Below are 22956 nucleotides of genomic sequence, written 5' to 3'. Positions count from 1 at the left end.
TATAATAGAACACTTTACAGTTCACAAGTCTCTTTTTTATATTCTTTTTTTTTTTTTTTTTTTTTTTGGCAGCGTTGGGTCTTCGTTGCTGCACGCAGGCTTTCTCTAGTCGAGGCGAGTGGGTGCTACTCTTCGTTGTGGGGCACGGGCTTCTCACCGCAGTGGCCTTTCTTGTTGTGGAGCATGGGCTCTAGGTGCGCAGGCTTCAGTAGTTGTGGCTCATGGGCTCTAGAGCACAGGCTCAGTAGCTATTGTGCACGGGCTTAGCTGCTCTGCGGCATGTGGGATCTTCCAGGACCACGGCTTGAACCCATGTCCCCTGCATTGGCAGGCGGATTCTTAACCACTGTGCCACCAGGGAAGTCCTTTTTAAATTCTCTATCTTAAAAACCTATCATTTGTCCACATTCTTACAAATACTATGCAGATAAGAAAGTTAAAACTGCAAAGGGAAGAAACGGAGAAATAACCAAGATGGAGAAATAACCAAGAAACACTAGTCAAGTTGGGACAAAGTATGTTTACTATAAATAATCTAAGCTACCTGGTAACCAGGGTCCCAGCTGGCTCTTTCATTCATTAATCTAACTAATATTTATTGAGATAAGTACTAAGTGGTGAGCTCATTTATTTTTGTATCCACGGAAACTCGAACATAGGCTTGGGCCATATTAGTTGCTCAGAAAATATTTCTGGACAGGCTCCTAGCATGTACTGACATAAATGATGAAAAGCCACATTTCTACATTATATTATTTTTCTCATTAGTCATCATTATTATAAATTTTGTTCTATGCCATCAGAAAGTTTACCACTATTTGAAAAAATGGACAGGTCTGAAATGACTAGAGAACAATTCAAGATAAAAGTGAGTTACAATAAATGAAGCAATTACTAAGGAGAGATAATCACTCATGCAGTAAAAGTTCTCACCATAGACTTTCTTTAAACAACCAACTACCATAATCAATTCTTAAAGATTCTGAAAACAACATCAATAAAAATACGTAACTTTTCAATAATACAGCCAGTACGTATAGAGTGCTACACTTTTTCTATATCGTATACAAGAAGTTGGATGACTTTCTTCAGTTATGTAGAAACTAAACTGCATTTATGACTTCACTTTGACTACTGAAAATCTGAGAGTCTATACTCAACCCAAGCCACAATATTTTCAATATATAATTCATGAATTCTTTTATTATTTCAGAAAACATTTCTGAGCACTTGTACTCTAGGCACTGCGTTAATTAATTGCCCCTCACTTCATGTCTTAATCTTCCCTTCAGCCCCTTCTAAAACCTTGTACATTTCAATAGCAATAGCATATGGCTTTGAGGTTAATAGTGGTAGCATTAATATTAACATGGCAAAAAATCCATCTGTAAAGACTAGGCCACTTAAGTAAAAAATCATTTTATTCCAAGTTATTATATTTTTAAGAGTATAGTTAATTAAAATCTAAATACGATTATATTTTTAAGTAAAATCAAACATGATCATTTGAAAAAATAGGATAATAATGTCAAATATTCACATCCTCACTGAAATTATATGCCAATCAGATTTTAAAAGTTATCAAACTAAAGTGGCATTACACAATTCAGCAAGACTGGAGCACCTTTTAATGTGTGCAACTGACTTTCCAGCTTATTGGTTAATTCCATTAATTAAGGATATAAATATAGCTTTTAAATAAGATCAGAGCATAGTTTATACTTGGCTGACCTTGAAGGTTTATAGAAATTTTCTTGGAAGTTTAATAGATAACCAAAATTTCTAACTTTTACAAATTAAACATATCTCTGATATCATCAGGTTAATTTTTAAGTCAGTTATATTTAAAAACTAAAATCAGACAGTAGTACTAATCTTTCTACAGTTGTTGTTTTCCTCTTATATTTCCAATTCTGAAAGAAGCAGAAGAAATGATTTGGGGAAAATCAGGATATACTCAAAGGTATGTAAACATTTGATAAAATAGCCTTTGAACAGTCCCAAATCTAAGAATCATTATTAAGAATACTTCTGCCACTTCAGCCATGGTATCAGCTTGGGTCCCCACCCACTTCATTTTCCGTCCCTTTACTTCCTTATTCCCTCCCTCCATCCCTCTCTCTCTCCCTCTCTCTCTCTTTCTCAAGCTGTCTCTCTTCCCTTTTTTAATATCTAACTCCTCCTCCTCTTCCTCTTCCATGTACCCAACATTATGGGAAAGAGTTAAAGGTCAACTTTAGAAGTAAAAAGAAAACCACTGGCTTACTTTTGTTTGCAGTGTGGAAACATGGAAAAAAGTGGCTTACCTTCATGTAAGCAACTTGCTGAGTCAGTAATGGCTGATCACTGCTTGTGGGCAATGAGAGAAAAAGGGGGGAAATGGAAAGTTTTAGTTGGCCAGATTTGGGTCCTAGTAGTTGATACAGGAGTTAGTAGGGCTGACTACAAATGGTGTTTAGTAAGCCCAGGGAACCAACACCCATCTTCAATTTCCTAGTCAAGGACAGGCTAGGATTAAGAAAGAGTTTGAAGTCAGCCAATCCAAGAGGAAGGGTGTTAGAAACAAAAACTGAATCCAAAGTGAATGGCCAGCCAAGACCAAGAGGAGAATCAGAAAGAAGGAGGGCCTCACAGGACATCTATCAGAAATCTCTGGCCAGTAAAGAAGCTTTGGAAGGTACTGGGCTGGGTTTTTAGGGACAAGTTCCTTTGAACATACAAGGACTCTAAGGCACAGCTGATCAGAATTGGAAGGAAATACCCATTCCTGTAGACTAAAACACTTTGACCATAAAACAAACAGTGGTTTGAGTAATTCAGTAACATGGCCCCTTATGATTTGCAAGTGATCATTACAGAACCTTTTCTCAGAGTAAATGTGTAATTGGTTATGGATCAATAAGTAATTTCTTTCAGGAGGAAAAGCTCTTGTTTTGTTATTTATTTATTTATTTTTTGAAGTACCAAGGCTCTTAAATCAGAATGGAAAGTTGAGATTACTCTAAACAGCAAGATTCCTTACTGCATTAGTTATCTCAGCTGATCACTTATTTATGATGCCATAAAAATCCAGATGCCTTCAATTCTGATGGTTAGATATTTGCCAAAAGGCAGCTAAAATTACTTTTCAATGTTTCCCATTTTTAAAACTGCATTTTGAATGGAAAATTTATGATGGTTCAGTAATGGCTGTGCTGAGGTATTTTGGGTTTTTTTTTTATTATTATTGGAGTATAATTGCTTTACAATGGTGTGTTAGTTTCTGCTTTATAACACAGTGAATCAGTTACACATATACATATGTTCCCATATCTCTTCCCTCTTGCGTCTCCCTCCCTCCCACCCTCCCTATCCCACCCCTCCAGGCGGTCACAAAGCACAGAGCAGATCTCCCTGTGCTATGCGGCTGCTTCCAACTAGCTATCTACCTTACATTTGGTAGTGTATATATGTCCATGCCTCTCTCTCGCTTTGTCACAGCTTACCCTTCCCCCTCCCCATATCCTCAAGTCCATTCTCTAGTAGGTCTGTGTCTTTATTCCTGTCTTACCCCTAGGTTCTTCATGACATTTTTTTTCTTAAATTCCATATATATGTGTTAGCATACGGTATTTGTCTTTCTCTTTCTGACTTACTTCACTCTATATGACAGACTCTAGGTCCATCCACCTCATTACAAATAGCTCAATTTTGTTTCTTTTTAGGGCTGAGTAATATCCCATTGTATATATGTGCCACATCTTCTTTATCCATTCATCCGATGATGGACACTTAGGTTGTTTCCATCTCTGGGCTATTGTAAATAGAGCTGCAATGAACATTTTGGTACATGACTCTTTTTGAATTATGGTTTTCTCAGGGTATATGCCCAGTAGTGAGATTGCTGGGTCATATGGTAGTTCTACTGTTGGTTTTTTAAGGAACCTCCATACTGTTCTCCATAGTGGCTGTATCAATTTACATTCCTACCAACAGTGCAACAGGGTTCCCTTTTCTCCACACCCTCTCCAGCATTTATTGTTTCTAGGTTTTTTGATGATGGCCATTCTGAGTGGTGTGAGATGATATCTCATTGTAGTTTTGATTTGCAATACTCTAATGATTAATGATGTTGAGCACTCTTTCATGTGTTTGTTGGCAGTCTGTATACCTTCTTTGGAGAAATGTGTATTTAGGTCTTCTGCCCATTTTTGGATTGGGTTGTTTGTTTCTTTGTTATTCAGCTGCATAAGCTGCTTATAAATTTTGGAGATTAATCCTTTGTCAGTTGCTTCATTTGCAAATATCTTCTCCCATTCTGAGGGTTGTCTTTTGGTCTTGTTTATTGTTTCCTTTGCTGTGCAAAAGCTTTGAAGTTTCATTAGGTCCCATTTGTTTATTTTTGTTTTTATTTCCATTTCTCTAGGAGGTGGGTCAAAAAGGATCTTGCTGTGATTTATGTCATAGAGTGTCTGCCTATGTTTTCCTCTAAGAGTTTGATAGTTTCTCTCCTTACATTTAGGTCTTTAATCCATTTTGAGCTTATTTTTGTGTATGGTGTTAGGGAGTGATCTAATCTCATACTTTTACATGTAGCTGTCCAGTTTCCCCAGCACCACTTATTGAAGAGGCTGTCCTCTCTCCACTGTACATTCCTGCCTCCTTTATCAAAGATAAGGTGACCATATGTTTTGTTTTTGTTTTCCAAGATTGGCAATGAATTCAGCTCTTGTGGTCTGTTGTAACCTTACTGAGTTTATTAGAAATTCTAGAAACCTAACAGAAAACTAAGATTAAGAAAATAAATGAATAAAACTTTGAGAATTAAGACCCTGCAACTTTGTGATAATGTATTTTGGTGTTTGGTGGTTTTCCTACATTTTACAATGACAGCCTGAAGGCCAGTTTCTAACAGGAAAGAACATGTTGACCTAATCAAAGGTCTTCTGAGGCATGGGTGCAGGTAAAGGGAGAACTTGCAAGGATAAACAAAAGCAAAACAAAACAAACTTATACGATCACATAAGGCAGAAGAGATAAACTATACCTCTAGAAAGGCAGATGAAGAGGTTGATATGCTTCTGGACCTTCGAAGACAGAGAGCTTAGACCAAGAACTATGATGATAAGAACCCTTTAGAGTTTTTTGAATATATGACACTTTCCTATGGTTGTTATTTTGATATATCAATAAAATATTAATATCTCTTGACAATGAAAGACTGTATGATTCTTTGCAAATATTGTGAGTAAATGAGAAGTTAAAGAACTGCAACCACACAAATTAGTAACTCTTTGAAAGCAGAGATATAAGGAAGAGTCCCCAAGCTACAGTCAGTTATGACAACTTTAAAAGGTAAAGAAAGCTTTTCATTCGTGAATTATTATTTGACATTCACTAAAAGCTAACTAAATTCTTGTGGGAGGCTTAGAACTTAGAGAAAAAGGCATGGTCCCAGGATATAAATGGCAAGAGTCCATTGTATTTTCTTGACGTGTATGTATCAAAATGAGTATAAGATGGCATAGAAGTAATCTTTTTGTCTCTTTCTTTCATATCCCCAAATACCTTTAAAGATTCCTTTTCTCCTGTCCATTGCATGTGACTTTAGACAATTCTTTTCTTAGGTGAGAAAAGAAATAAGGACACTGGATCCAGATCTGCTGTCAGATCTGCTATTACAACCTACTGCTTCCAGCCAGATAGAACAGTATCTACTGGACCACAATGTTTTTTATTAATCTGGCAAGACTGCCTAAAGTCACTAAAAACACACCAAGAATAATTGTTTGTGAACAGAGAATTGAGAGGAATTCACACTTAAAAAGAAAAAAAATCTATTGTCAAGAACATTTTTAACAACAGTAATAGCTATAAGGTCTTATTACCTCTAGAGTATATTTATATTCTCTGTATATTTTTTGCTGGGGGAAAAGTTCAAAAAGCAGAATTATACATTAGTTACAAAAAGCTAACAGTAAAAGCGAAAAGCTGAATCTTATTTTAGAAGTACTTACTATATGCAGCTCTAGGTAGTCTCCCAGGCCAGAAGAACTGTCCACTCGCACCAATACAGCTTCTTTCTGAACAGTGCTAAACCCTATGGCCAGTCTGTCTGCTCGTGTACTTGGCCGGTCATTAGGAGGCCACTTATACGTGATTTGTCCACCACCTTTGCTAAAGATATACGTTGTCCCAGCTGGAAAACAAAAACCAAAACCAATTAGTCCAAATACATCAAGGGCACACTTTCCTATGTTTGTTACGTTGACATATCAGTAAAGTATTAAAGTTACACCATAGGAGTCATAAATAAATAAAATAAAATAACAAGAACAAAAACAAAAACCTATGGCGAAGCAAATAAAAGATTTTAATCAAACATGCTCAAGAAAGAGAACAGAGTTTTTTTAAAAAAGAAATATCAAGGCAGATCCATTTTTAATACACGCATTAAATCAACCAGCAGGTGTTTCAGAACAAATGGGAGATTACTGCTTTTTCCACTGAGTTGGACAAGCATGCAATGTAATGGGGCTTTATTTCTTTCTTCCAGTTTAAAAAAATAGTTTAGGGCTTCCATGGTGGCACAGTGGTTGAGAGTCCACCTGCCGATGCAGGGGACACAGGTTCGTGCCCCGGTCCGGGAAGATCCCACATGCCGCGGAGCGCTGGGCCCGTGAGCCATGGCCGCTGAGCCTGCACGTCTGGAGCCTGTGCTCCGCAACGGGAGAGGCCACAACAGTGAGAGGCCCGCGTACCCCCACAAAAAAAAAAAAATGTTTAGTAGGAAACATTGACTTTGGATGCTTCAAAAGGAGCAGAAACATATATCAACTTGTTTTTGAAACAAGAGCTGCATGTAGATGTGACAGGGTCATACAGCACAGGGAAGGAAAGTGCAAGAAGTATGCTATGAATCAACTTTTATGGGGACAGGGCCCATTCACATATGACAGATCATAACTAATGGATGAACAGCCATGAGACCCAACAGTCATGTCAAGAAAATACAGATAATAGATCCCATCTATAGAAGTCAGGTCTTATTTAACAGGCAACATCTACTAGTTGTCAAACTATCCAGCTCCATAAAAAGACCCATTTTTTTCCCAAAGCAAATGCTAGTCTTACAGCAATAAGAATAACATCATAGCCTCATTTGGTAAATGTTCAAATTTTACTTTATGATGGTGATGTCAGTAAATTATCTATCTTGCTCTAAAAAGAGTTTTGTTTCAAACAAATTTCCTAAGCATCCAATGTGTTAAAGTCCTATTTCATTGCACCACTGGCATCTACCTCATTTAATGCAATAAGGTTAATTCTTTGAGTAAGAATATTTGGAAGAGACGTGCAAAGATATATATAAAGGAGAATGAATCTTCCTCCATAAAAGGGGACCAGAGAAATATTTATTTAGTTACCTCAGAAACAGACCTTAAGGTACAATTCATAGGAGTGTAGCCTTCCAATAACAAAGGATGCCAATACATATTTATTGTGTACCTACTATGTGCCAACATGGTAAGGAAAGCAATAAAACGAAATATTAAAATTTAGGCCACAAAGCATCTTGTGTGTACAGAAATATAGCTTCTACCAAGAGTAATGGTTATAAGTAAAAGTTGAGTGTACAGCAGTATGTTTTCAAGATATCTACACATTAAATTTCTGTGAACCAAATTTACCAAGTAAATGATGTTGGCAATGTCACATTCATGTACATTTAGTTAAATAGCTGATGATATAATTTTTTCTCTCTTTCTATATTTTGGGGCCAATCATTTTTTTTATTCTGTCTGAGACATTTCCATAGGCCCTTGAGAAACTCCAAAGAACTCTGCAATATGCTTAATGTGCCTGACTGGTTAAATAGGCCTTGGTTTGTAGACCTGACCCAAGAAACATGTCAAGATATTATTGATATAAAAGTGATAAAACAGAATCTTGTTAAAAATGCAGTGGTAGAGAGGTTAGTCATTTTCTTCAATACTAATGCATGAAAGCAGTTTCTCTCTCATGAGAGAATAGGTAAGTTATATTTGAAAGGTACTAATCAGTGTGCAAGCAAAGAAAATTCAGAATATACATATTTGTGTATCAGAAATGCCAGAGCCTTCTACAACCATTTATGTTCTACAATATCAGAAGCTTGTTCACCACAATATTAACAAGCAAGCACTATTTGGTAAATCTTCCTCTTGGTAATTTTTGCAAATAATTAAGTATAGAATGTTTCAGAAAAGCCTACATTGATAAAAAATAGGACAAGGACATATAAAAGTAAAGATTTCTTTAAAAGGAGGTTGTGGTGGTGACCTCTGAGTGTTAGTATTTGGTTGATTTTATTTTTCTCCTTTTAATTAACTTTGTCCTCTAATGACTATATATTTCATGTGAATTAAGAAAAATATTCAAGTAGAGATGCTACTTAACAATATAAAACAAATCTAAGAACTCAGATGTTTTCCAGAATCACCAGAGTAAGGTAGTTGTTGTAAGGCAACAATATCATACATTACATGATAATTTTTAACATTTCCTTCCGTATGGAAAGTAGGGCAAGCATTACTCCCACATCACATTTCAGGAAATTTAGTCAGAAGGATTAACGTGTTCACTAAAGTTGCAAACTTGGAAGAGCTGATAGGAAATCCAGTATCCAGATTCAACTCCTGTATTTTTTTTTTATTACATAAATGTCTCTGTTATCATAACAAGACAGTCAAGAAAAAGTTAATTGGGTATGTCAGTCTGAATTTATCAAGGCCAACTGTTATCATATTCGAATGTCTCATAACCATAAAGTGACATTTGCACCTCATGATCATATACTGTCCTTTCACTTCACAATGCTTTTAAAAAATTAAAAAAAAATAACATGCAAATGTGAAATGACAGAACATTTAATATATGTTGATTAACATTTCGTTTAGGGTACACTTCCCAAACTTGTGGAACTATGCAAGTTTCCTGTTGCTGAGGATAATAATTTAGAGGTTTATATTTTCAGTAAGATAAATGTCACAATACAAATACTGTTACTCGAGATTTGATTTCACCTCTATTTCAACCTTTCCAATAAGTGTTAAGACTTGGCAACTAGCATGCCAGTACCTACTCTGTCTGCCTTACAATGACTTTATTCTTCAGGTTTTGCCAAAACCAGGCAAAAACAAGCATAACACCATGTGCCAAACAATGCAATTACTCCTAGCGTCCTTTTTCTTCAGATATATCTGAAAATCAATCTCTTTTTTGTTGTGTGCACAATAGAGCATTGTATTGTACACATCAGCAAAATTCTGTAATAAGCGAGATAATTAGATGTCCAGCTCTCAACACAGCTCTCTTAACCTACCTCTGTAAGCATCTTGGCTTTTAAAAAAAAATCATTTTGCATCAAACTCTAAAAATCTATGTTCTTAAAGCCCTCCTTCCATCGAGATAGAAAATTACAATATACTCTATTTTGGTGACCTTAACAATATGAGAATACTCCCACAATAAAATGTAGTAGATCAGATGACTAAAGTGTCAAAATCTACTTCATTTAACATGCATCATTCTGAACAAAGAACATGATGTACTTACTGCAGCAGAACAGCTAAGTAATTAAGAATGTGAGCTCTGGACTCAGACAGACCAGGGTTCAAATTCCAACTGTATCATTTTGTAGTTACATGACACTGACTATTGTGCTATTTATTCTAACCCTTGGGTTTCATATCCTTGGGGATATTAATACTGTCAGGATTAAATGAAACATACACAGTAACACCTCAGACTAATTCCTGGCATATGGTAAGTGCCCAATACATTTTATTTTTCATTTTTTTTCATAGCGGTATTATTTTTAATAGTCCAAAACAGAAAACAACCCAAATATCTATCAGTGGTAGAATGGATCAACAATGGTATATTTATACAATGGAATACTCTATAGCAATGAAGATGAATGAACTACAACTACATTCAACAATGCCCTTGATTCTCACTAACATGATGTGGGAAAAAAAAAAAAAGATTGTGATTTCCACAACCTTCTGAGACTGAACCAGGAAGAAACAGAAAATATAAACAGACTAATCACAAGAACTGAAATTGAAACTGTGATTAAAAATCTTACAACAAACAAAAGACCAAGACCAGATGGCTTCAGAGGAAAATTCTATCAAACATTTAGAGAAAAGCTAACACCTATTCTCCTCAAACTCTTCCAAAATACAGCAGAGGGAGGAACACTCCCAAACTCATTCTATGAGGCCACCATCACCCTGATACCAAAACCAGGTAAAGATGTCACAAAGAAAGAAAACTACAGGCCAATATCACTGATGAACATAGATGCAAAAATCCTCAACAAAATACTAGCAAACAGAATCCAACAGCACATTAAAAGGATCATACACCATGATCAAGTGGGGTTTATCCCAGAAAGGCAGGGATTCTTCAGTATATGCAAATCAATCGATATGATACACCATTTTAACAAAGTGAAGGAGAAAAAACATGATCATCTCAATAGATGCAGAAAAAGCTTTCAACAAAATTCAACACCCATTTATGATAAAAACTCTCCAGAAAGTAGGCATGGAGGGAACTTTCCTCAACATAATAAAGGCCATATACGACAAACCCACAGCCAACATCATTCTCAATGGTGAAAACCAGAAACCATTTCCACTAAGATCAGGGACAAGACAAGGTTGCCCACTCTCATCACTACTATTCAACATAGTTTTGAAAGTTTTAGCCACAGCAATCAGAGAAGAAAAAGAAGTAAAAGGAATACAAACTGGAAAAAAACAAGTAAAACTGTCACTGTTTGCAGATGACATGATACTATACATAGAGAATCTTAAAGATGCTACCAGAAAACTACTAGAGCTAATCAATGAATCTGGTAAAGTAGCAGGACACAAAATTAATGCACAGAAATCTCTTGCATTCCTATACATTAATGATGAAAACTCTGAAAGAGAAATTAAGGAAACACTCCCATTTACCACTGCAACAAAAAGAATAAACTATCTAGGAGTAAACCTACCTAAGGAGACAAAAGACCTGTATGCAGAAAACTATAAGACACTGATGAAAGAAATCAAAGATGATACAAATAGATGGAGAGATATACCGTGTTCCTGGATTGGAAGAATCAACATTGGGAAAATGACTATACTACCCAAAGCAATCTACAGGTTCAATGCAATCCCTATCAAACCACCAATGGTACTTTTCACAGAACTAGAACAAAAAATTTCACAATCTGTATGGAAACACAAGACCCCAAATACCCAAAGCTATCTTGAGAAAGAAAAACAGAACTGGAGGAATCAGGCTCCCTGACTTCAGACTATACTATAAAGCTACATTAATCAAGACAATATGGTACTGGCACAGAAACAAAAATATAGATCTATGGAACAGGATAGAGAGCCCAGAGATGAACCCACACACACAGGGTCATCTAATCTTTGATAAAGGAGCCAAAAATATACAATAGAGAAAAGACAGCCTCTTCAGTAAGTGGTGCTGGGAAAACTGGACAGCTACATGTAAAAGAATGAAATTAGAACACTCCCTAACACCATACACAAAAATAAACTCAAAATGGATTAAAGACCTAAATTTAAGGCCAGACACTGTAAAACTCTTAGAGGAAAGCATAGGCAGAACACTCTATGACATAAATCACAGCAAGATCCTTTTTGACCCACCTCCTAGGGAAATGGAAATAAAACCAAAAATAAACAAATGGGACCTAATGAATCTTAAAAGCTTTTGCACAGCAAAGGAAACCATAAACAAAATGAAAAGACAACCCTCAGAATGGGGGAAGATATTTGCAAACGAAGCAACGGACAAAGGATTAATCTCCAAAATTTACAAGCAGCTCATGCAGCTCAATAACCAAAAAACAAACAACCCAATCAAAAAATGGGCAGAAGACCTAAAGGGACATTTCTCCAAAGAAGATATACAGATGGCCAACAAACACATGAAAGGGTGCTCTACATCACTAATCATTAGAGAAATGCAAATCAAAACTACAGTGAGGTATCACCTCACACCACTCAGAATGGCCATCATCAAAAAATCTACAAACAATTAATGCTGGGGAGGGTGTGGAGAAAAGGGAACCCTGTTGCACTGTTGGTAGGAATGTAAATTGATACAGCCACTATGGAGAACAGTTTGGAGGTTGCTTAAAAAACTAAAAATAGAACTACCATATGACCCAGAAATCCCACTACTGGGCATATACCCTGAGAAAACCATAATTCAAAGAGACATGTACCACAATGTTTACTGCAACACTGTTTACAATAGCCAGGACATGGAAGCAACGTGTGTCCATTGACAGATGAATGGATAAAGAAGATGTGGCACATATATACAATGGAATATTACTCAGCCATAGAAAGGAATGAAACTGAGTTATGTGTAGTGAGGTGGATGGACCTGGAGTCTGTCATACAGAGTGAAGTAAGTCAGAAAAAGAAAAACAAATACTGTATGCTAACACATATATATGGAATCTAAAAAAAATTAAAATGGTTCTGAAGAACCTAGGGGTAGAACAGGAATAAAGACACAGACGTGGAGAATGGACTTGAGGACACGGGGAGGGGGAAGGGTAAGGTGGGAAGAAGTGAGAGAGTGGCATGGACATATATACACTACCAAATGTAAACAGATAGCTAGTGGGAAGCTGCTGCATAGCGCAGGGAGATCAGCTCGGTGCTTTGCAATGACCTAGAGGGGTGCGATAGGGAGGGTGGGAGGGAGACACAAGAGGGAGGGGATATGGGGATATATGTATTCGCATAGCTGATTCACTTTGCTATACAGCAGAAACTAACACAACAATGTAAAGCAATTATACTCCAATAAAGATGTTAAAAAATAAATAAAAATTTTTTTAAAAAGGGGAAACTATAATTTGTTATTCTTTCTTCAAATGTGTCATTACAATTAGCAACAGGGTCCTACTGTATAGCACAGTAACTATATTCAATATTGTGTGATAAACCATAATGGAAAAGAATATGGAAAAGAATGCATATGTATATATAACTGAATCACTTTCCTGTACAGAAGAAATTAACACAACATTGTAATCAACTACACTTCAATAAAATAAATTTAAAAACAAAGATTATGATTCCACTTATATAAAATTCAGCAGGCAAAGTTGATCTGTGCTGTTAGAAGTCAGAATAGTGTTTATTTTGGTCATTATTTTTTTTAATTGTGGGATAATACCCATAACATAAAAATTATCATTTTAACCATTTTAAAGTGTACAATTCAGTGGCATGCAATACGTTCACAAATTTGGGTAACCATTATCTCTCTCTAGTTCCAGAACTTCAAGCAGTACCTGTTAGGCAGTCACTCCCCATTCCTCCCTCCCACCCTGACGTTATTTTCCAAGAGGAAGGAATAATGCCTGGGAGGGAACATAGTGGGGGGCTCCTGGATACCGGTAACACACTCTTTTTAATCTGGGTGGGAGTTATATGGCTGTGCTCATGTTGTGAAAATTTATCTAGCTGTATACTTATAATTTATATACTTTTTGCATGTATGTTATATCTAAGTACACATACATAAATTTGGAGCTATACTACGGAAAAACGAACTTTTTGGCCAACCTAATACATTTTAAAGAGAATGGATGATGTGTGTATGTGTGTGTTAACAACATAAAATAACACTGCAACATTGTTGTTTTATTTTAATATAAGAGCCTTTAGAAAATTTTGATTCATTTCAAAGTTGTGTTCAAACCAAATGCCTTTTGAGAAATGGCTTTCCTACATCCCGATTTTTATTAATCTTTTCAGTATTTCATTCCTTGGATTAGCACTTTTGTCACATAAACCCATTCTATTATTATTTACATTCACTAATAGTTGACATTGGGAAGGATTTTTTTTTAATTAATTGATTTATTTTTGGCTGTGTTGGCTCTTCCTTGCTGTGTGCGTGCTTTCTCCAGTTGCGGCGAGCGGTGGCTACTCTTTTTTGCGGTGCATGGGCTTCTCATTGCGGTGGCTTCTCTTGCTGCGGAGTATGGGCTCTAGGCACGCGGGCGTCCGTAGTTGTGGCTCGCGGGTTCTAGAGCGCAGGCTCAGTAGTTGTGGCCCACGGGCTTCGTTGCTCCGCGGCGTGTGGGAACTTCCCAAACCAGGGCTTGAACCCTTGTGCCCTGCATTGGCAGGCGGATTCTTAACTGCGCCACCAGGGAAGCCCGGGAAGGATATTAAATTGCATCACGTGGGAGCTTTCATGAGAAAAAGATTATTAGTTTGTTGCCATAAAACATCTAGCATGGTAAGATTTATAACATCATACAAAAAATTCACTTTGTTAAATAAAGGGGTAAGTCTACACAAGATGATCTGTCATCTAGCTTCATTCTTTAAATTTTATTTTTATGGAAACATGTTTTACTTTATTACATAAGTGAATTCAATGTGCAGCAACAGTACATCTTAATCACAGGTCCAAGCATTTTATCAGCATGGAAAGGAATGTGGAGGAATGTGGCAGCTTTATTATTTATGCATGTTTCTGTATGGCAAGCACTAACACATCAGTGACATGACTATTCATGGATTTACTGCAAATTAATCTTGACATCCAACATATCACTAAATGTGTGGATGACTCAAACTTAAAGTGGTTTTCAGCAGTCTTTACATTTAAGTTGTGCATCAAGTCTATATTACTTCCTCCAAACTCATTAACAAAGCTGGCTTCATCAGATGCAAATTCAGCAGTGTCAACATTCTTTACACTGCAGTAAATGTCTGTAAATATTATACATGGGCTCTTCTAATGTTTGAACTGCCTGTGATGTTATAATAAACATATTTTTAGATTTTTACTTAATATCTATTTACATAAAGGGCTCGCTCCCCTCATTCTTTTTCTTGCCTACCATCTTTTCCCTAAAGGTGTCTACTTAAGCCATACTTGTTTCTGCAAAAGCTAATCTAGTCCCTCAAATGGGTTGAACCTTTTTGAAAACAAAAAACAATCAGCATGTACAGGTCTGCTTGATTATTGGTTGCTCCGAATCCTTGGTACATGAAACAATAATATAATTCACTTCCAAACAGATTAGCTTCTAACTCACAACATAAGTATATGAATAAAAGGTCCTTTTCTGAAAGCCTATAATTCTTCCAGTGTCATCATGTAGCCAACATGAAATATTTAGGCCATTATGATTCTATTAAATGCAACAGGGATATAACACTTTTTTCCACTGAAACTGTGCCAGGCAGTCAGATGGAAATTTAAAGTAAAATATTTATAAACAAGGGGAACTTTTATTTCTCCTACAACCTTGTCAAGAGGCAGTTGCTAAATTTCAATTTCCTGAATAATTTCTACCTATATGGAGGCATTCTTCTTAGTAAAGTTCACAAAAAGCAAAAACAATAAGAAGGCCACCCTGTATAAAAAAAAAAGTTTTAGGTCTAAAACTAGTAAAACAAATAAACTAATAAATCTGAACACTCTTACTTGTATTCTAAAGCACTAAGAGTTCATTGTCTATCTACGTTGCTGTAAATTCTTTGTAAGATCACGAAGAATTATTTTGTGAGCGCTATAGATTCTTAATTCCTAAAATTTCATATAAGAGCAATAAAAATTCAGGAAAGGTGGCATTATATTAGGAGAGATCAATGGAATCAGAGTAATAGGAGTTCCTACCTATAATATGTAATCAACTCGAAATCTAAAAGTAATAACACCAATTACTTATATTGAGAATAAGAGAGCCCTCGATGCTACAGATCTAAGGGTGAAAAAATGCTAGGAAAGAAAGGAAAATAAAGACTGTGTATCACAACTTGCGACTCCTGATGGACGATGCAAACTTGGTAGAAATGACAAGAGCATTACGCCTAGCTAAAGAGACTAGAAAATAAGACAAGGTTTTTACCCATACATCTTGGAGAAAGAGAGTTTTTACCCATACATCTCTGAGAAATAAAAGAAACATGGCCTGTCACTGAAATGGATTAGATACTGGCCCCACAGACTGGATCAGACCAAAGAAAAGAAAGTCAAGAAGAGTTTAGGTAATTCCCAAAGAATGAAAGCCTTAAGAAAGTAAGTAGCTCATGATGACATTCAAGATAGAAGGAGCGGGCTTCCCTGGTGGCGCAGTGGTAGAGAGTCCGCCTGCCGATGCAGGGAACACGGGTTCGTGCCCCGGTCCGGGAAGATCCCACATGCCGCAGAGCGGCTGGGCCCGTGAGCCATGACCTCTGGGCCTGCGCGTCCGGAGCCTGTGCTCCACAACGGGAGAGGCCGCAACAATGAGAGGCCCGCGTATCGCAAAAAAAAAAAACAAAAAAAAAACACCTCATCATGACTTGGTTCAAGTTTTTTCACAGATTCTTGAACCCTGTGTGAATCAGAAGTAAGACTCCCAGGGTCCATGAGGACTCACTAGGCATTAAAAACTAATATCTCCAAAACTTTCAATGGGATCAAACAAGTCTGAACCACTCAGACTCCACAGTAGACCTGGGAATCATGAAAGCAGAGGAGTCATCTCCACTAAGCCAGCCCATATGAGATTTCCTCTGGTCCAGTCAAGATAGCACTTTAAAAGGAAAAATGGTGTGTGCTTATTCACCAAGAAATGCTAATCAAGATAAAACTCAAGAAAATGGAATAGCAAAAAAAACTATCATGATTCCTATAAAATTAGCAATCATTTCTCTTACAATAGTAACTGTGCACTTCAATGACAAAGTAGGGAAATTTTCCCTTTGCCTATTGGCCCAAAACTTTTCTCTAATAAAAGCCTTTTTAAATAAATATTATGAATTTTTCTATACTCTATATTTTCTGTAATAAAAATTCTATATTCCAGAGATCTTGGCAGGAATAATATATGTATAAATGTATCATGTATATTTTTCATTTTGGTATTTGACATTTCCATATTTTGACATTTATGGAAAGAATATGCTACATGGAAAAAAGTATTCAATCTTCGGGAAACAAGTGTGCTCTTCTTTAATAACCAAAGTAATTCTCAAGTAGATTCATGGCTGACCTACTGTTTCCACACTCTAGACATTTGTTCAGGTATGTCACAAATAGCTGCACAGACTGTCAAAAAGGCAGTATTCACATAAATGAGAAAAGAATGATGTCCACTGGTATTGTACAAAGTTGAGATTTTATGTAATTAATCACTGATGTCAATTGTAGTCATTTGGATAAGTCATTCTCTTTTTCTGTCTTATAAGGAAATTAATTGAAATAAGAAACATTCCTAAGTTGACCTATCTCCTGGTTGTCTAATATGTGAAAGGAACTAGGAATATAAAACTGGAAACACACAACCCTTTTTCCCAAACAGGTAGGATCTGTGGATTAAAGATGATAAATATCACGGCAAGATGGGTTTATGAGAGACATCAGATAAATGGTATTCAGCCGTGTCACCATCTATTTTGGATTTTTTAAAAAAATCTTTGAAAAGATGACGATTTTAAAGCCACTGATTAATGGTAACATAAAAAGAACAGAGGGCTTCCCTGGGGGCGCAGTGGTTGAGGGTCGCCTGCCGATGCAGGGGACACGGGTTCGTGCCCCGGTCCGGGAAGATCCCACATGCTGCAGAGCGGCTGGGCCCGTGAGCCATGGCCGCTGAGCCTGCGCCTCCGGAGCCTGTGCTCCACAACGGGAGAGGCCACAGTGGTGAGAGGCCCACGTACCGCAAAGGAAAAAAAAAAAAAAAGAACAGAAAAAATGATAAGCAAGAACAATTATATCTATGTTATCTTTTCAGATCAAAGTCATATAAGTGTTTAAATATTTTGAGATAATTTTCAGTGAATAATATCTTAGTAAATCTATGCAAGAAGTAATACTTCACTTAGTGGTTTCTTTGCAATATACTTTCTTTGAAAAACTACTCATTATTTCCCTCTCTAAACATGTTAGTTAGAAAATACTCCCTCCAGGAAGAATTGAGTTCAATAGTTTGAGCTGCCCAGTGAGACAAGCTTGTTCCAAGATCAAATTCAAAGTCTTGGAACCTTTAAAAAAGCTCTTGGAATCTAAGTTATCTGGCTGAGAAGAAAAACAAGTAAATGGTAGACCTTCTGCCAATCAGATTAGAAAATAATTCATCAATATAGCCAAATGATCTAGAGTTAAAAATAAAACCAAGCAAAGCAATCCCACAACCAATAACCCCAAGAACATCAAATGCTTATGCCTTCCCTTCTGAAACTAGACTCCCTCAAGCAGTAAGTGAATTTTATTAAAAAGTCTCCGGCAAGTAATTCAGTAATCAATTTGCATTAGGGCTATAGGCAGCAGGGATGGAGAGATAAGAAATCATACCTTCTGGTACTTTATGAAAAATCTTATTTTAAAGAACATATAAGCTGTGTAAGTTCCTAATAAATTCTTTAAATTAGTATCTAGTAAGAAAGGGTTGCAATTGCCTAGTGATGGCCTTTAATTTACTTTTTTCATAAATTAATTGCTAAAATGGTTTTTATCGAGAATTTACTAGAATTATGGTGTAAAAAAGTTCTTAAGGGCTTCCCTGGTGGCACAGCGGTTGAGAGTCCGCCTGCCGATGCAGGAGAGGCCACAACACTGAGAGGCCCGCGTACCGCAAAAGAAAAAAAAAAAAGTTCCTAAGTTAAAAACAACTGACATAAACATAGACTTAATGCTGAAATGCTCTTGGAGAAGACTAAGGGAAACTTTCCTTTTAAAAATGACAAAATGGAGGCCCAGAAGAATCAAGTGTTCCTCAATGTCACACAGATGGTTGGGGGCTGCACCCAACCCTATTCCTAGTGATTTTCCACTGTACAATGAAGAGCTAAGATCAAATGACTGCTTCTTGTTTAGAAAAATAAGCTAAAATTCACAAATCAAGGTCTCATTTCAATCATCTCTAGTGGTTTTTCTAATGATGTTTCCTTGGTCTGGTTTCAGGAGACTCAAAGTTTCTGAAATGGCACTTAGCAGAAATGATTCGTTCACATTCTGACATTCTCAGAGTCTAGCCTGAATCTTTCAGAGGGGTGGGGCTTTTGCAAAGCTTTTCTGCAAGCACCCTGCCTCAGAAGCCATCTCAGCCTTCAGCTTGTTCAGAGGCTTCCAAATTGCTGAACAGAGATGCAGAAGCCAAATTTTTATTATTAATACCATAATCATTTTTATTCCACATCACAAAGGCCTTATAACTTTTTGGCAGTGACACCATTTCCTGCCTTTAGTAGTGGAATTCAATCCTGAACACAAAACTGCATGTGGGGGCTTCCCTGGTGGCGCAGTGGTTAAGAATCCGCCTGCCAATGCAGGGGACACGGGTCCGATCCCTGGTCTGGGAAGATCCCACATGCTGCGGAGCTACTAAGCCCATGCGCCACAACGACTGAGCCTGTGCTCTAGAGCCCCCGAGCCACAACTACTGAGCCTGCGTGCCACAACTACTGAAGCTGGCGCGCCTAGAGCCAGTGCTCTGCAACAAGAGAAGCCTCCACGATGAGAAGCCAGCGCACCGCAATGAAGAGTAGCCCCCGCTTGCTGCAACTAGAGAAAGCCCGCGCGTAGCAACGAAGACCCAGCACAGCCAAAAATTAATTAATTAAACAAATTTGTTTAAAAAAAAACTGCACGTGGTTATTTTGAACTATTCGGAGGCCACCAGATAAACAATAAAATTCAAATTAATTTTAGGCTAAAACTAGAAGTTTTGCCTTTGTTTTCTAATCTTAGTTCCTCTCATTTACCATCTCCCTGTCTATCTGCTATATTTAAGTCATTTTCCAACTGACTAGACCCCAAGTAGAACTATTTACTAGTAAATTTTGGACCAAAACTGGATAGAATACAAGTTTCTGATTCAGAAGTCATTTTAAACTAAGCTCTAACTCTATCACCTAGGCCTGCACACGTGGTGGAATACACATTCTTCTCCCAAAGTGACTTTACTTTTGCCAATTTATCCTCCTCTGTTGCACCTGGTTTTCTTTTCAGTCCTGCTTCCCACTATCATTCCAGCCAAGGTGAATTCCCTCCCTTTATCATCTACAGAACTTGCTTGCAAAATATTATATAAACTGTCAGAGTTGTCTTTTATTGAAATTTCCATCTTTAGAAGGATGTTTCCTGAAGAAAGGGGTTTTGCGTTAATTCTTATTATCCTCATCAGACTTAGGTGCTTTTATTCATTTATTAATCATTAATAAGAGCATTGGTTTATGCTTGAACTAAGTCAGGACTAGTGATACAATGATAAATAACTTAAGGTTCCTGATTCTCAGATGAGTACAACAAATTCCATGCCTATATCCATTTCTACGTAATCCGAATAATTTTACTAGTCAAATACAGAAACTCAGATAAGAGGATAGATTGCCTAAACTACCATTCTCCAATTTCATTATATGTCTGTGTAAGGCACAACTGTGATGAACAGTCATGAGACTCTTCAGCCAGGTACTGATGACTCTTTTTGAGTCAGTATCAAAATCCCACAATTTTCTCGAATAACATAGCCCAAAGTTCTCCATATTTTACAGGGAAGACATGGATATAACCTGCTAGTTCTTAGGCTTTAAGAATTTATTAATCATCAGAAAAACCCAAGAGATAGCACCGTAACCAAGTGATCAAGATTAATACCACCAGTAAGGAGACATGGAATTTGGGTCCTCCAAATATGATGTACTGAGAAGGGCACAGCATCATTTCTATATTATTTTGCCAAAAATGCATACCCTGAATCATAAGAAAACATCCAAGAAACTCCAACTGAGGGACATTCTACAAAATAACTGGCAGCGTTCTTTTAAAAAGTCAAGGTTAATAAAAAACAGAAAAAGACTGAGGAATAGTCCCAAACTGGAGGGGACTAAGGAGACATGACAGCTAGATGCAATGTGATGTTTGCGTGTGTAGTAATTAGTATACACTGTAGTTGTGATGAAAAAGATAAGTCAAAAGAGAGGGAATAGTGGGCATTATGGAGGAAAAATTCATATCTCTTTTAATGTATGTAACATGAAAAAAAACCTATGTGAGATTATTTTAGGAGTTGCTTAGCCAGATGGTTTAGTGAGGTGGTAGGGAAAGACTAGCTCAAAATAAGGAGTTGGAATTTTTGACAAAAACAAACAAAACACAATGCTGAGACAATAGCAGAAGGATGCTCTGGAGAAAGAGAATGCAAAAGCAATACAACAGTATAATTCAAGAATAAAAACATCCATACAAAAAATAATTAAGCATTTGCTATGTAGAAAGCACCATGCTAGACGCTGGAAATGACAGAAAGGTATATGTTATAGCTCTAGAATCCAGCTACAACTACCCATTCAATCAGGTGTGATTTCTTGAATTTTTCTTTTGTATTTCCATTCTTGCAGTCATTGTTCAGATTGCATCACCTTCAATCTTAAATGTAATAAATACGCATCCTTACTGATTTGATACCTTCCTGCCCCTCCCTAATTTAAATTTATTTTACAAACTAAAATCAAACTAGCTTTGGACATCCTCCACACAAACCAACCCTCTGTATCAGCCAAACTGGAGAATTCATTTGGTCTCCTGAAATACCCCCAAATTATTTTCAGAGAAGATAAAATTTAATATGGTTCTGGAAAAATAAGAGCAAATGTATTTCTGTGGGCTGGATTTTCATGAGAAAAGTCACAGAAGCACAAAACAGGTTCCAGAAAGAGGAGTAGATCCACTTATATTAATGACATTACCTTTTTTTTAAAAAGATGCATTTTTAGGCACTATTATTTCCTATCTCTTTGTCTCCTGAACTAAATCTCTAGATAAATACAGAGTACAAATAATATAGTGGAAATTAGGACTGTTCAAGGTCAGTGTTAAAAGAGATTAGATCAGTTCTAGTAGTTCGGAATACTCATAGTTCTATGAAATGCAAATTTCCTTTAACAAAGAGTCACATAACTTCACAAATGTATAAAAATGTGATATTACTGTCATAAGAGATAAACTATATTTAGTAAGAAGTATCTTGGTGTTATCTGCTATTTATCATGAATCTTTTCATTCCATCTTTATCAAGAATAAAACTATTTCTCATTTCTCAAGTACTAGTCTATGCTTAGTAGAAAAACTAAGTTACAGCGACCTGAATTAAAATAACGCATATAAAATTTGGTTTGTTTATTCATTCTTCATCTCAGAATCTTTGAAACAGCTTATGAAGATGACAAGAAGAATAAATATCAGCCAGTTCTGAGAGGTATCAATCCACCTATTTTCAAAATAAAAGTGACAAGAAGCAAAAAATTGGGAAATTAGACAACTTACTTTGATAAGCAATTTTTGGTATTTGAACGATTTAAAATCCAAAGATGCAAATTTTTTAACTCATGAAGATATTTAGCCAATGGAATTCAACAAAGTAAATGAAATTTGAAAGTGATGGAGAAGCAAAAAAAAAAAACGGTTCTCTACAGAGATCCTTCTATTTCACCACTCATGATACAACTATGTGTGAGAGTAATTTTTGAAGTTGAAATGACTGAAACACTAGAGGGTGGATTAAAGTGCCAAATCAGCCCCAGGGCAGGGAAGTGCCAAATTTTTCTTCTTTTATATTAGTCTTCCTAGACTAAAATTACAAGGTGGTTCCAATCTGCACCTCAGATCCTTGAATGCTCAGGTCCCCAAGCTCAAAAGACCCTCAGGTTTGAAATATAAGCCTTTGAGCTCTAGAGTCTTCAAACAGCATCCCTGAAAAAGGTTGAGAAAGACCTCTAAGACAAAGAGGGTAGGGCACTATTAAGGGATAAAGTAGGCTTCAAACTCAAAAACACCCATATCTAGCTTCATCCTTAAAATTTTAATTTATTTTCAATTGATTATTGTATTCAAATGAAGACTGCCATGCCATCTGTCTTTAAAGTCCTTTAA

General features: G+C 36.6%; 1 protein-coding gene across 22 annotated transcripts in view; it reads right to left on the bottom strand.

Annotated features, from left to right (window-relative positions):
* NRXN1 (neurexin 1) overlaps positions 1-22956 on the bottom strand; it is a 1127862-nt gene that overhangs the window by 310188 nt on the left and 794718 nt on the right. For all 22 annotated transcript variants that reach the window (XM_065890685.1, XM_065890668.1, XM_065890670.1 and 19 more), the window contains one exon: positions 5997-6178. In XM_065890685.1, the coding sequence (XP_065746757.1) occupies positions 5997-6178 (182 nt within the window). The remainder of the gene's footprint in view (positions 1-5996; positions 6179-22956) is intronic.

This window comes from Phocoena phocoena, chromosome 14, assembly GCF_963924675.1.
Source record: "Phocoena phocoena chromosome 14, mPhoPho1.1, whole genome shotgun sequence".
Classification (NCBI taxonomy): Eukaryota; Metazoa; Chordata; class Mammalia; order Artiodactyla; family Phocoenidae; genus Phocoena; species Phocoena phocoena.
Note: the sequence above shows the minus strand (reverse complement) of the source record. Positions and strands in the feature narration are given on the sequence as shown.